General features: G+C 27.9%; 2 protein-coding genes across 2 annotated transcripts; both read left to right on the top strand.

The window, feature by feature from the left end:
* The first annotated feature begins 541 nt into the window (after positions 1–541).
* On the top strand, positions 542–8,863 carry LOC114914888 (ankyrin repeat-containing protein BDA1). Its single transcript, XM_029268800.2, has 2 exons — positions 542–2,797; positions 3,772–8,863. The coding sequence occupies exons 1-2, from the start codon at positions 2,177–2,179 to the stop codon at positions 4,510–4,512; spliced, it is 1,362 nt and encodes a 453-aa protein (XP_029124633.2). The 5' UTR covers positions 542–2,176; the 3' UTR covers positions 4,513–8,863.
* Positions 8,864–9,453: 590 nt separating this feature from the next.
* Positions 9,454–13,403, top strand: LOC145950313 (uncharacterized). The gene is made up of 2 exons (XM_083061397.1): positions 9,454–10,756; positions 12,456–13,403. The coding sequence occupies exons 1-2, from the start codon at positions 10,484–10,486 to the stop codon at positions 12,867–12,869; spliced, it is 687 nt and encodes a 228-aa protein (XP_082917523.1). The 5' UTR covers positions 9,454–10,483; the 3' UTR covers positions 12,870–13,403.
* Positions 13,404–13,802: the final 399 nt, after the last annotated feature.

The raw sequence follows: 13,802 nt of genomic DNA, 5'->3' as shown, positions 1-13,802 counted from the left end.
TGGAACCAAATTATTCTGTCAATATATTATTGTAACTCAAACTCCTCGCCCATTATATAATTATACATTTTTTTTAATGAATTCGATTTATATTTATAAAATTATTTTAGCACGATAACATCTTGTAAATTTTAAAACACTTTTTAATAATGTAATGAATTTTAAGATTTTTTTTAAAGATTTTTATAGGAATATAATAATTTTTAAGAATTTTTTTAAAAGATTTTTTTAATTAATATTTTGTAATATGAATTTTAATCAATTTATATCATAAGAATTTATCAAATTTGAAAGGATTTTATGAGATTTCAAAGGGCAATGTGGACTCTTAAAAATTAATACAATTAATAGAAAATAACATAAACGATAAAATTTGAATAAAGACAGATAAAATTAATACAATTTTTCAATCTTTTAATACACAATTTTTCATATTCTTTTAAATAATATTTTTTTATATATAGTTTTTTATGCATTGATATTTTCTTATTCATGCTTTTGAATTTGAAAAATATATTTAAATTTATGATATTCATTAATTAATAGAAGTGTCAAAATTGACTTGATTTAATGAGTTGAAAGGGACAGGAGAAAGAGAAAGAGAAGAGAAGAGAATAAAATAGGAGAGAGAGAGAAGGAGAGAAAAGAAGAAAGAGGGAGGAGGAGTCAAGAAAAGAGAGAGAAAAGAAAAGACGAGATAAGGAAAGAGAAGAGCGGGGAGCAAGAAAAATGTGTGTAATAGAGAGAGGATAAATAGAAGGGAAAAAATTATACAAAATTTCAAAAGTTTTTGTAAGATTGTTATATGGATGAATTATATATAAATTTTACTAAAAATCTCAAAAAAAAATTATTATTTAAAATAATCTATTAAAATTTCTTGTTAAATATCAATAAACTTTTTTTAAGTGAATTTTTTTTAATTGAATGTTACTCTTAAAAAAAACTCGATTTTTAATTAATTACCACATAATTTTTTATATTAATTTTTTTTAATTAAATATCATAAAACTTTTTTATAATAATTTTTTAAAAAAATATTAATCTAATATAGTCCTTAGATATAAATTCATCTGTTACACAATTCGATAATAATTAAGGGTTAAATATATTTTTGAATTTATAATATACTTGTTTTTTTTATTACTAAATTTTTTTTGTTTAACTTTTGGTATCTTTGGATTTTCTTTCGTCCCCATCGTTACTTTTTTAGGTTTTATGTTTATGCATGACGTGTCACCACAAAACCAAACCAGATTTGTGTTCCAAACGCACAAACATAGGCTCCTTGCAATATTTTTGCCTTCACCGATTTGATCGATCAGCATGTCGCTGCAAAGACTATTACAGGAAGCTTTTGATTAAGCTAGCTGCTAATAAATCTGCACTGCCTCAGTCACACACACCACCAGCTAGAGTTGAATACTGAAAATGAAAGGGGACAAGTTTAGGTTAGATCAAATGTTAGAACCTTTAAAAATGGTTCTTCTGGAACAATTTAGTAGGTGTTACTTACGAAATTGGTAATCATCATAATCAATTTTATAATTGCTTCAAAATCATTCAACTGATTTTAAATTTCATTTTGATCCATTTTAAATTCCGATGCCTTATGTCATTTTTTTGCACTAGTGACTTAAAATGTAATCAAAAAAAGCTTTTAGGACCAAAAGGGAAAAACTAATATATATATTACGTAGACTAAAAAGATCTGGCCTATAATTAATATGGATTTGGATTTTTTTAAAAATATTTTGACATAGGTTAAAGGGATAATGATCGAGCAATTAATATATACTTTTCCATTCCCTTCATTTTGATTTTTTTTTTTATAAAAATATCCTAATTTTTAAACCATACCTTTTATATTCCTTTCAATTTTCTTTATTATATGATCTAAATCATCTACATACATTACCTCTGACTGCTTCTCTTGTATAGATATTTAAATGTGTGAAAAGACATTTTGAAACTTCTAACATTTCCGAATTTTGGTATGATTCAACTATAAGAATGGATATTTAAATATTAAAAGGGGAAAAAAAAAAGCAGATAATGCAAATATGACTTATGAACAACTTCAAACATGCTTATTTATTATCAAGAATAGCTTTGAACATAGCATGCTGGTATATATATATAAAATTTTCATGCTCCATCATCATCCAAGAGAATTATGGCTTCAAACACGAACACAACGAGTGATAATAAGCTGAAAACAGCAGCTGAAGATGGAGATATAAACCTTCTCTACTCAGTCATCGAGGAGGATCCACAAGTTTTGGACCACATAGATTCAATATCATTTGTTGAGACACCATTACATGTTGCTGCATCATTTGGTAACATAGGGTTCGCGGTTGAGATTATGAGGCTGAAACCTTCATTTGCATGGAAGTTAAATCCACAAGGATTCACACCTATGCACCTGGCTATGCAACATGGCCACAAGAGAATGGTGGTTCGCTTTGTAGATGTGAACAAAGAATTGGTCAGGGTTAAAGGGAGGGAAGGTGTCACTCCTTTGCATTTTGCAAGTCAAATTGGAGAAGTTGAACTTTTAGGTAACTTTCTCTTGGCTTGTCCAGATTCTATTGAAGATGTGAGTATTAGAAGTGAGACTGCACTTCATATTGCAGTGAGATATCAACAGTATGAGGCTCTTCAACTCTTAGTTGGATGGCTCAAGAGAACATGCCAGACCAATGCCATTCAGATAGAAAAAACAATATTAAATTGGAAGGATGACGCTGGTAACACCATTTTGCATGTTTCCGCACTCCTGAATGACTCAAAGGTACCCTTATCAGAAATTATTTTAGTTTTTTTTTTTATATATATATAATCTTTTACTTAAAGTTTAGATCGAGATAAATTACGATTTCATGTAAAATCAAAGTTAACTACTGACCCCTTTAATGATTTTTAATAAGATTATAGATCATTTATTTTATCTTCAATACAAATCAACATGAAAATATATAAAGTACGGAAAAAAATTAGATTTAATTGTAAATTTTAATTAGTAAAATTATAGAGACTTAATCAGTTATCTTTACGAATTCATTATCAAAACTAAAGTTTGATTAAAGGTAATTAATTTATATACAATCTTTATTTTTATCTATTGAAATTAGATTGACAATCTATTCCATAATTACTACTATATACATATTACTCTAATATTTATTACTAAGTTGATTTTAATAGTTCAATTTATGTTGAATCTTGTATACTATTTTTATAGACACATAATAGGGAATTAATACCTATATATCATCAAGGACGGATTCACGTCCATAAGTATTATTGGACAATTCGCCCCCCATAAACCTTTTAATTTTCTCTCATAAAATTATATATTATTTTTTTATAATTTAGAATATAGTAAAAGAATCAAATTTATAACATAAATATTGCTTCCACATATTTATTTTTAGTTCACTTTTTTTTTTATTCTCTCGATTAAATATTTTTAATATATTATTATCTACTTTTTTTATGTGTCACATTGTATATCTTTGTAAATAACTAAACAAATTCCCTCCCACCATTTAAATTACTTTCATTTTATCTTTACATATTAGGAGAAAGAGATGGACTCTTGCCTCTCTACATGTTTCTAAAATAAAAATGAATAAAAGAAATAGAGAATGGAAGTTAGTTATAAAGAAAATGAGATTTGGTTCTCACACTTAATAACCTTATAAGCAATGTCATTCGGAGATGTTCAAAGATTTATTTTCTTTCATCAAACCTTTGGTGGGACAGGCACTTGAGTTGTTACTGAAGACTAAAATAGACTTGAAGGCAAAGAATTTGGAGAAGTTAACAGCACTAGACATAGCAACTAGCGCAGAGATAAAGAAAATATTAGTGAAGGCTGGTGCAAAACGTGGTTCATCAGTAACTGATGCTCCCACCCTTGTGGATATTCTAAAATGGAACATCACATTAATGGAAAAAATAGTTATATTTATACTTCGCATTAGAAGGGATATTACGGAGGATCAACGCAATGCTTTGCTTATAGTTGCTGCTCTTATTGCAACCGCTACTTATCAATCAGTGTTAAGTCCCCCTGGTGGAGTTTTTCAAGCTAGTGCTGACAATAATAATATTAACACCACTTCTTCGAATTCTACTGCTACAGAAGGAAATGCTGGAACTTCTGTTCTGAATGAAGGTGATTTCTTGACCTTATCGATTATAAATTCGCTTTGCATTTTGGTTTCAACTGTGACTATTCATATTCTGACGCCAAGTGGGATAGTGGGTAGTATATTGATCACACCAATGTTTTGGTTTGCATACTGCTATCTCTATTCTATGAAGGTCATATCCCCCACTAATGCTACCCAAATTGTCAATTTAATTATGATGTGTTTATTCGTCACCTTGCATTCGGGGATACAATGGACATTTTCGATAGTGTACAAGAGACTTAAGCATCATTATAAAAAGAGGAAAGTGGAAACAAGGAATATTGATATAGGAAGAAATCTATGGTAAGTGTGGCATTGCTGCAAATTTGACTAGTAGTACTGTTGAGTGTTGTGTTAGAAATAATAATTAAAAAATAGTCTGAACTATTCTAGTTGTGTATATTAAGAAAGATTATCTTTATTAAAAGTATGTTATTCTTTCTTATGTACAACTACAGGACATTTATCATTAGTATTAATATTATGTCAATATAGTAGTATTTTTATCCAGTGTTGATGTAATGGTTGAATTATTTTATTATAAATAAATGATCAATTCATGTAGTATGCGTGACAAAGTAGTACAGTCTCCTCTATTTTTATTTTTATTTTTTTGGTATAGTCTCGTCTTCTACCAAAGTGATACCATAATTTTCAACTAGAGTGGATATTAGGTATGATCGGGAATTTTTTTTTTTTGGGTGAATTAGGATTTATTTAAAAATTTGCCATTATAAGTAGGTTAATACAAATTTAAAGGACGAATATACACAGTAGATTTTTGTTTAGGTTTGTCTTTTTGGATTCAAAAAGCTCTCTCTTAACAAGGGTGTCCACGGAAGGCTAAGAAGGTATTCCATCCAAGGGAATCAAGAAGTGTTGTTTTGACTTTGAGTTCTTATATATGTATTTTCATTTAGTTTGCATATCTCCTCTCTTTTATATATCTATTAATTAAGATCTATATTAATCATCGTAATAGTTATTATTGTTATACTTTGTTTTAGCCTATTACGAGATATTAGCTTTTAACCTGGATACTTTTTTCACGTTACGTAATTTGGCTTAAATAAGTCATTTAATTTGTATTGTTATTCTTTTGGTAACATCAATATAATTCTTTCTCTGTTACCATTCTCCATTATGGTATCCGGAGAAAATAGTTTCTTCCACATAATTAATATTCTACATATCGTTCATGGTGCTTCATTTTTGTTCTTGGATCAATCGCGAAATCCCTATAATCCTTACTATCTCCAGCCCAGAGAAAATTCAGGTGCTATTCTGGTTAGTCAACCAATGTATATAGATCCAATTATTACCATTGGAGCCGCATCATGAAAAATTCTCTTATTTCCAAGAATAAGTCGAAGTTCATCAATAACAATATATGCCACCTGAAGATAATATTCATTACAATGCATGGCAAGATGCAACATGATGGTTCTTTCTTGGTTAACTCAAAGCTTTTCTCCTCCGATAATCTAAAGCATCATTTACATTTATTACAAGGAAAATGATAAATTGTGACGGACAAATTGCGACGATTTTCTTGAATCTATCGCTTTGATATTGCGACCCTTCATACGACAGTTTTTCAAAATCGTCGCAAAATTGTTCAACATTGTGACGGTTTATAGTAAACCGTCGCAAAAGTTTTTTAACATTGCGATAGTTAATCATAAACCGTCACAATTTTTTTTTAACATTGCGACAGTTAGTCATAAACCGTCACAAACTTTTCAGCATTGTGACGGTTTAGTATAAACCGTCGCAATCAACAAGACAATTTTTTGTATTATTAGAATTTAAAATTTTTTTTTTGAAGTATTATGTATATTATCTTAATAAACTTATATTTTATTAACAATTTTATATATACTTCCTTTAACATGAGGTACACGATTTTTTTTCTTCTTTATATAATTTTAAAATCGTGACTAGAATATAAATTTATCTTTCAACAAACTTATGAATTTATCTTGTATGTAAGATGTGTTAGAGTATATAAATAAATATAATTATCATTTTATAACTTAATTTTTGAGTTATCAGATTACATATTATTGAATAATTTATAATGTTAAATTTTATAAATTTTATTTTAAATATCCATCTTTTTAATATAAAAAGACACATTAAATATTATGTATCGATAAATGATAAGATATAAAAATAATATATATAATTATTTGTCATTAAATCATTTCAATTAATGAAATATAATACTATAAAATAAATTAATTTGATGAGTTATTGAAATCGTTTGAAATTTATACACTTAATCTAATTGATAATACTATTAAATATAATATTTGATCCAACTAAATTTGTATTTCATAAAAATTATTAAAAAGGTGATTCACTAATTTTGAAACTATAACATTAATGGATTGTGGGTTATATACATAATAAATATTTAGCAATAGGCTAAAATAAAAAAATAATTATTTTAAAATGGCATAATTAATCCAAATTTAAGAGATAAAAATTATAATAATAATTTTAAAAGATAAAAGAGTAAAATAAATCTAATAAATAAAATAAATAATAAAAATATAATTTAATATTTTTTATTAAAAAAAACTTTAATTAATTCAAAACTTCATTACGACATTGATAATTTTCAAAGAATTTCTTATACCAATAAAGATCAAATCTGATGATAAAAGAACACACTTTTTAAAGTTTTTTTTTTTTGTTTTTTTAATTTCATTACCGTAATAAATATGAGACGGGGCAGTAGTCGACACGGGTCGGGTTGGAATACGGTATGGGTGGTAGCGTAGAGTGGGAACCCAGAAAGGATTGAAAACGGAAGAGCCTACGAACTAAATTCCATCCCACACAAAATTCACAGATCAATTTTAAGGATTATTATTCGTTAACAATTTTAATTTTTTTTTACCTAATTTCATTTTTATTATATTTATCTATAAAATAAACTTTAATATTTTAAAATAAATTACTCATGACTAAAAATGATTTTATATTTTAAACTTAACATGTAATTTATATATTAAAATAAATTCATTGTTAAATTAATGAAATAATATTTTTAATATTTTTTTAAAATATAAATTATATTTAATATATTATATTCATGTTCATCTATATCAAATTTCATATATTTTGAAATTTTTTTTAGATAAATTATCTAACAAGATATATTTACATATATAATATATTTTATACAATAAAATAAATTAATTTGATAAAATCGTATGAAATTCATACGCTTAATCTAATTGCTAATATTATTAAATATAATAGTTGACCTGACTAAATTTTTATTTCATAAAAATTATTAAAAATGTGATTCACTAATGGAATGATTCCATAAACTCTTGGAATGTTGAATAGCTCTACATCATTTCCAAAATTACCAAGAACAAGAGTATTAGTGTTTCTTTCCCATGGTCTCAAACTATTTTGAGCAAATAGGAAAGAAGAACATGACCTTTACTAGCACCTTTTGGTAATACATCCAAATCAATTCCTCCATTATATATTATTCTAACATCCAACTGCCAAAAATTATGCAAAATACATACAATGTTAAACATGCAAAGTAAGATTTAAAAAGTTCAAATTATAAACTCGAACTTCTCATGAAATTTTACATGACAAAAGAAATGAGTATAAATTCATTATAATTTACCCGACTCCCTTCCAAATCCTCAAAAAGAGAGCCTCTGTCACACACTTAGCCTTTTCTTTCTCAACATAAGAGCTAACCTTGTGCGGTCATTGTTCTGTTTCTACCTACACTATCAATTTGAATCAAACCATTTTAAGATGCTACCTCAAAAGAATTATCATGCAACCAAAATAAAAACACTATACACCTGAACCAAAGAATACAATCTAGAAACAAATATTGAGATCACCATCAGTTCATCACCACCTATAAACTATACCTGACACTTAAGTTCTGGAAACTTGGTTATTATTTCCTCCATGACTATGTCCTTGTCCCATTTTTGGTTCAAAAACTGAACCCATCCATCATCAGGCACCATGGAATAAGTAATCTCAGTTCAATAGACATAACAGCTTGATTGATTCACCTAAAAAAAATTGAAACACACCGATAAGAAGTTGCATTGAGGAAATGAAAATAAACCCTAACGTAAGGGACTTGGCAAAGAGTGATGTAGTGAAGGAACGTTTGAGTGAGGAGCTCTTGGAGACGAAGAGTGAGGAGAGGTTTGGGCTCGGGATGGCTCTTGAGAGCAAATCTCGACGACGATGTTCTCTAATGAAGCCTTCGTGTTACACAAATATTCATGCGATGATTCCACACTGAATTGCGGTGGCACGAAGAATGTAGAAACCCTTCTGCGTCGCCGTCATCATTTGTCTAAATGACAACAACCGTATCACTATGTTCCATTGTTGTTCTGTGTAGCGATAATCGATTTGGTGTTGTGATTGTGAATATTGACTGAAAATTTGTTGGGATTAGGGTTTCTTTCAACGCACATTTGTTTTATGCACATTCCCATTTCTGTTTCTTTATGTGACATAAACTCAATAAAGAAATATAAATAATAAAAAGTTTATAATAAATTGTGGCGGCTTGTATAATTGTTTTTGGCGGTTAAAATAATTCCCAGGATTTTCTAGCAGTTTTCTAAGACCCCCACAATTAAACCGCCACTAAACTTACATTTTCTTTGTAGTGTATGTATTGATATAATTGTTATGAGTTACTCTATTATAAATTAAAGATTAATTCATGTAGTCTTCTCTTTATTTTCAAAGTCTACCAAAGTTATATATATATATATATATATATATATGTATGTATGTATATATGCATATGTGTGTATATATAGTCTATCATATGTAGACACCTAATTCATTCAGACTCGCAAACAAAGAAGTGGACATCAAGCATGAAGGAAAATAGTTCCCAAAAATCCAGAAACAACACAATATGACATCAAAAGGCCCAAAAATCCAACAAGGATGATTTAGTAGTCTGGAACAGACCGTTCTCAGTCCAGAATGAGTCATTTTGACACAGGTTGTTATGAGTAAAATTAAAATCCGGAATGGGCTATTTTGATTCCAAAATGAGCCGTTTCATATTCAAATTTTACTCTTAATGGATTGGTCCAGAACGGGTCGTTTTGGTCAATTCTAACGTCTATAAATAGCAGTATTAGGCACTGCTCAAGGGATCGGAAAAACTTCGTCTAGAAAGTCCTAAATAGCTCAAAAATTCTCTTTCCATCTCTTTGTATTTCTTGATATTTGTGAGGTACATTGTAGTGTGTAATCAAAAAATGCCTAAGAGATTTCCATATTTGAAGGTCCAATAAAGCTCAACCAAGAGGTATTTCAATAAATATCTTTCTCCCTTCCCTACTTCATTTTTTAATAAACATTGTTCTAAACAAAAGGAATAATCATGTAGACGTCTTAGGGCAACTCGTGTAATTTAAATTCTATGTATGTAAATAATCATCAATAATATTTAAATCGTTAATTCTTATTTTACTAACTTCGTCATAAGATACCGATTCAGGGCGTTGTGGAAGTGATTAATACCTTCCACACACGTAATCGACTCTCCAACCCAATTTTGATTATTAGGGCCAATATTGGATTTTCACAAATCTGTTCTTTATTCAATGTTTTGAGTAAAACATTGGTGACGACTCCATGAACCTATTTTCAAATACATTATTTGAGGATTAGTCTGGCATCCGGACATTTCTCAATTAATGAGAATTTTCAAAATAGTAGTTCAAACCAATCTCGTAATATCGGAATTTTTCGGATTACGACACCATAATTTATATTTGTTCTAGTAGAGTGGATTAGGAATTAAAAAAATGCATGGTGAATTAGGATTTGCTTAATTAAGGATTTTCTATTATAAAATAAGTTAATACAAATATAAAGGATTAGTATACTTTAGTTTGCATCTTTGAAATAAATAAAGTTAGCTCTTTTTTATTCCCTCTTCTCCAACTTGTATTTCGTATTATCATTTTGAAGCTTCTCTAATAGTATTCTCTCTTCCATGGAAGGCTAAGAAGGTACTATCCAAGGGAATCAAGGAGTATTGTTTGCACTTTGAGTTCTTGTATTTTTAGTTATGTATAATATATATGCATATTTTGTTCTCTTCTTAATCTTCATTTATGCTTTTATTTACAAGTTACGGTTGTGCTCGATTCAACTTCAACTGGATTATGTTTCTTTTTTCATAGTTAAAGAGTAAAATAATAGGATTTCATTAATTTGAAATCATTTAGGGTTATATGTTAACCAATTGGAAACTTAAGTTAATAGATTCAATACCATTCGTTGAGACTCCTTTGCATATTGCTGCATCTGCAGGGCATCTCCAATTCGCTACAGAAATTATGACATTGAAACCTTCATTTGCTTTAAAATTAAACCCGCAAGGACTCACTCCCATCCACCTTTCTCTAGAACAAGGCAACAATAGAATGGTCCTTTGCCTCATAGATATCAACAAAGACCTTGTCCGAGCCAAGAAGAGGGAAGGTCTCACTCCTTTGCATAAAAATTAAAATAATATCGTCACATAAAATTAAAAATTGGAGTAAATATTAAAAAAATAATAAGGACTATTAGACGCTTATTGAAACTATAATAAGAGTTTTCTTAATCCATTAGGCTTAATTTAATAGCGAAGATTGAGTAATTTATATGAAGTCTTATATTTTATCTCTTCATTATTATTATATCACTAAAAAAATATGCACTTCATGACTTAATTATTAAAAAAGTTGCCACATTTAATTTCGATAAAGTAGACAATTATTTCGTTTCTATTTTAAGAGTAAATTTCACAATGAAATAAAAACAATAGGAGAAAGAATGATTAAAAGGTAGTTTATATAAAAATAAAATGATTTTAAAATAAATAGGATATCTCTTTTATATTATATATATATAATCAAGTTTATTAAAGAAAAAATGTTTTTTAAAACTAATTAAAAGGGAAACCAATTAAATTTTCATATTAGAGAAAATTAACTATCTAAATAGAGTATATGAAATTTTTTGAAAATTATTTTTATGTAAAAAACAAAAAAAAAAGTTTTTGGTAGATCTAAATAAGTGTTTTAAATGCCTGCTGGTAAATAAAAAATCAATCCATAATTAACCTGACTATTTACTAGAAACACATGGGGGTGGAGGAAGACTTTATTTTTTGATATGTAGGAATTAGAACAACAACACTAAATCCAATTATAAAATCTTATGTATATCATCTCAACTCTTAATTAAATTGAACTAATATTTTATCATGTTTAATATATAAATTAAATATTTATTATATTTAATTAAAATTTATAATTAATTAAATATAAATAAATATTATGTTTAAATATATAAATTATATTTAAAATTTTTATAAATAAATATTTTTAAATATATAAATTATATTTTAATTGCTTTATAAATAGATTATATTATAGTAAAATATTATTTTTATTTCTTAATGATTTAATTTAAAAAAATTAAAATCTAATTCATAAATATTTATAATAAATAAAAATCAAATTGGATAAAAAAAATAAAAAAAAAATCTCTAAATATGTTTTCATGCAAGATGATTTTGTTGTTTAATATATAAGAGTTGATTATATATATGTATATATATATGAGGGGGGTTATAATTATACCGGTGTAACTTTTACCAAGTATTACACTGCTTAATAACTATATTAAATGTGAATTTTGTAAATCCAACCGTTAGATTGAAATTTCTTTATTCTTAGATCATACATACAATATTTTATATTAATCTAAAATGATTTGATACTTTATTTTTATAAAAAAAAATTAATGTAATATATTCATTTAAAAATATAATAAAATATGAATACTTTGATTACCTTCAAGTTGTTGTTCAATTTTAACAAAATTTGATATACACATATAAATTGATATGAACTTTCAATCTAATGGTTGAATTTACAAAATTCAAATTTAATATAAAGTTATTGAGCGGTGTAATACTTGGTAAATGTTACACCGGTATAATTATAATCACACACACCCACGCACGCACGCACCCACACACAGACGCAGATATATATATTAACCATCTATTGATAGTACAGGCAATTGAAACACACACACAGACGCAGATATATATATTAACAATGTTGATAGTACAGGCAATCGAATTGTTGATAAAGGTTATGAAGGATTTAGATGCAACAAATTTTCAGGGTCAAACAGCATTAGACCTAACAAGCAGCGAAGTTATCAAGAAGAAATTATTTCAGGCTAGAGCTAGCCAAACTTACAAAGATTAAGAAAATTCATTCGTTAATCCAATCCACGAAAGAGTGGCTAATTCGCAAGTCTAGTGTTAGAGGGCACTTGTCAGAGGAGATACGCAATGCTTATTTGGTAGTGACCACTCTTGTTGCAACTGCTACTTATCAAGCAGTATTGAGTCCCCCTGGTGGACTTCACCAGATTGATGCTACAACTAATAACACTCTCACTCATATGGCTTCTAATTCATCTATGAGTGAAGGGAAATCAATAATGTCAAGCAACAACTTCATTGCATTTTCAACTATAAATATGTGTGCCTTTATTGCATCAATCTCACTATTATCAGTCTTCTGCCGAGGAGGAACATTACCTGGTTTCTAGTGTATTTAGCAACGGGATTTCTGTTAGCCAGCTACTACTTCTCTATGACAATAGGGGTGTGCATAGTTTGGTTTTTTAAAAAAACAACACCAAACTGCACCAAACTATTTTAATAAAATAAACTGGTTTATAAATTATGTGAACCACTTTAACAAATCAGTTTAAAACTGAATTACTTTAATAAACAAGTTTATAATCGATTTAAAACCAATTCATAATCAAACCAATTTTTGAGCCAATTTTAAGAAATAAACCAGTTTTAAATAAATTGTTAATATGTTTTAAGAAATATATGGGGCCAAAGAAATATATGGCTCTGCCAGTGGCTCATAATGAACAAAAGAGCATTCGCAAATCAACAAAATATAAGAAACTCCTCCTAAGACATCCTCTGAGCAACAAGAGATAGAGTGAGTGTGAGAGTTCCGTCTCCGAGTCCGTGCGAGCGAGCCATATTGCTATAATCCAAATATATTAGTAAACCAAACCTTTAAAAGAATAGGTTCAGTTTTTTCATTTTAATTATTTTAAAAAATTAAATCTGGTTCAGTTTTATTATAATTGGTTCTAGTTTTTTTAAAATGGTTCGGTCTAGTTTTAAATTCAGTTCAGTTTTTTTAATTTTTTTGAACACCCCTATATGACAATGATATTTCCCAACAATTTTTCCACAATCTTTGTTTCGGTAGTTTTCCTTTTACTTGCGGGGATTTTCACGGTGATGGTGGTTGCTACCGTGATTCTCAATGCAACATATATAGATTAATTATATATGTTTGGTTATTCAAACTACTAGCTTGTTTCTTTTCATTTGTCCTTTCTATTTATGGGTAGTTTGGAATTTTCTTTCTTTCGGTGTAGTTGTATTTTACTAGAAAAATCTTGAAAAGAAAAAAGCTAGGGAAGAAAATATATGAAGGGAGAAGATAGAGA

This window comes from Cajanus cajan, chromosome 8, assembly GCF_000230855.2.
Source record: "Cajanus cajan strain Asha chromosome 8, NIPB_CcT2T_4, whole genome shotgun sequence".
Taxonomy (NCBI): Eukaryota; Viridiplantae; Streptophyta; class Magnoliopsida; order Fabales; family Fabaceae; genus Cajanus; species Cajanus cajan.
This window is presented reverse-complemented; position numbering and strand designations above follow the sequence as displayed.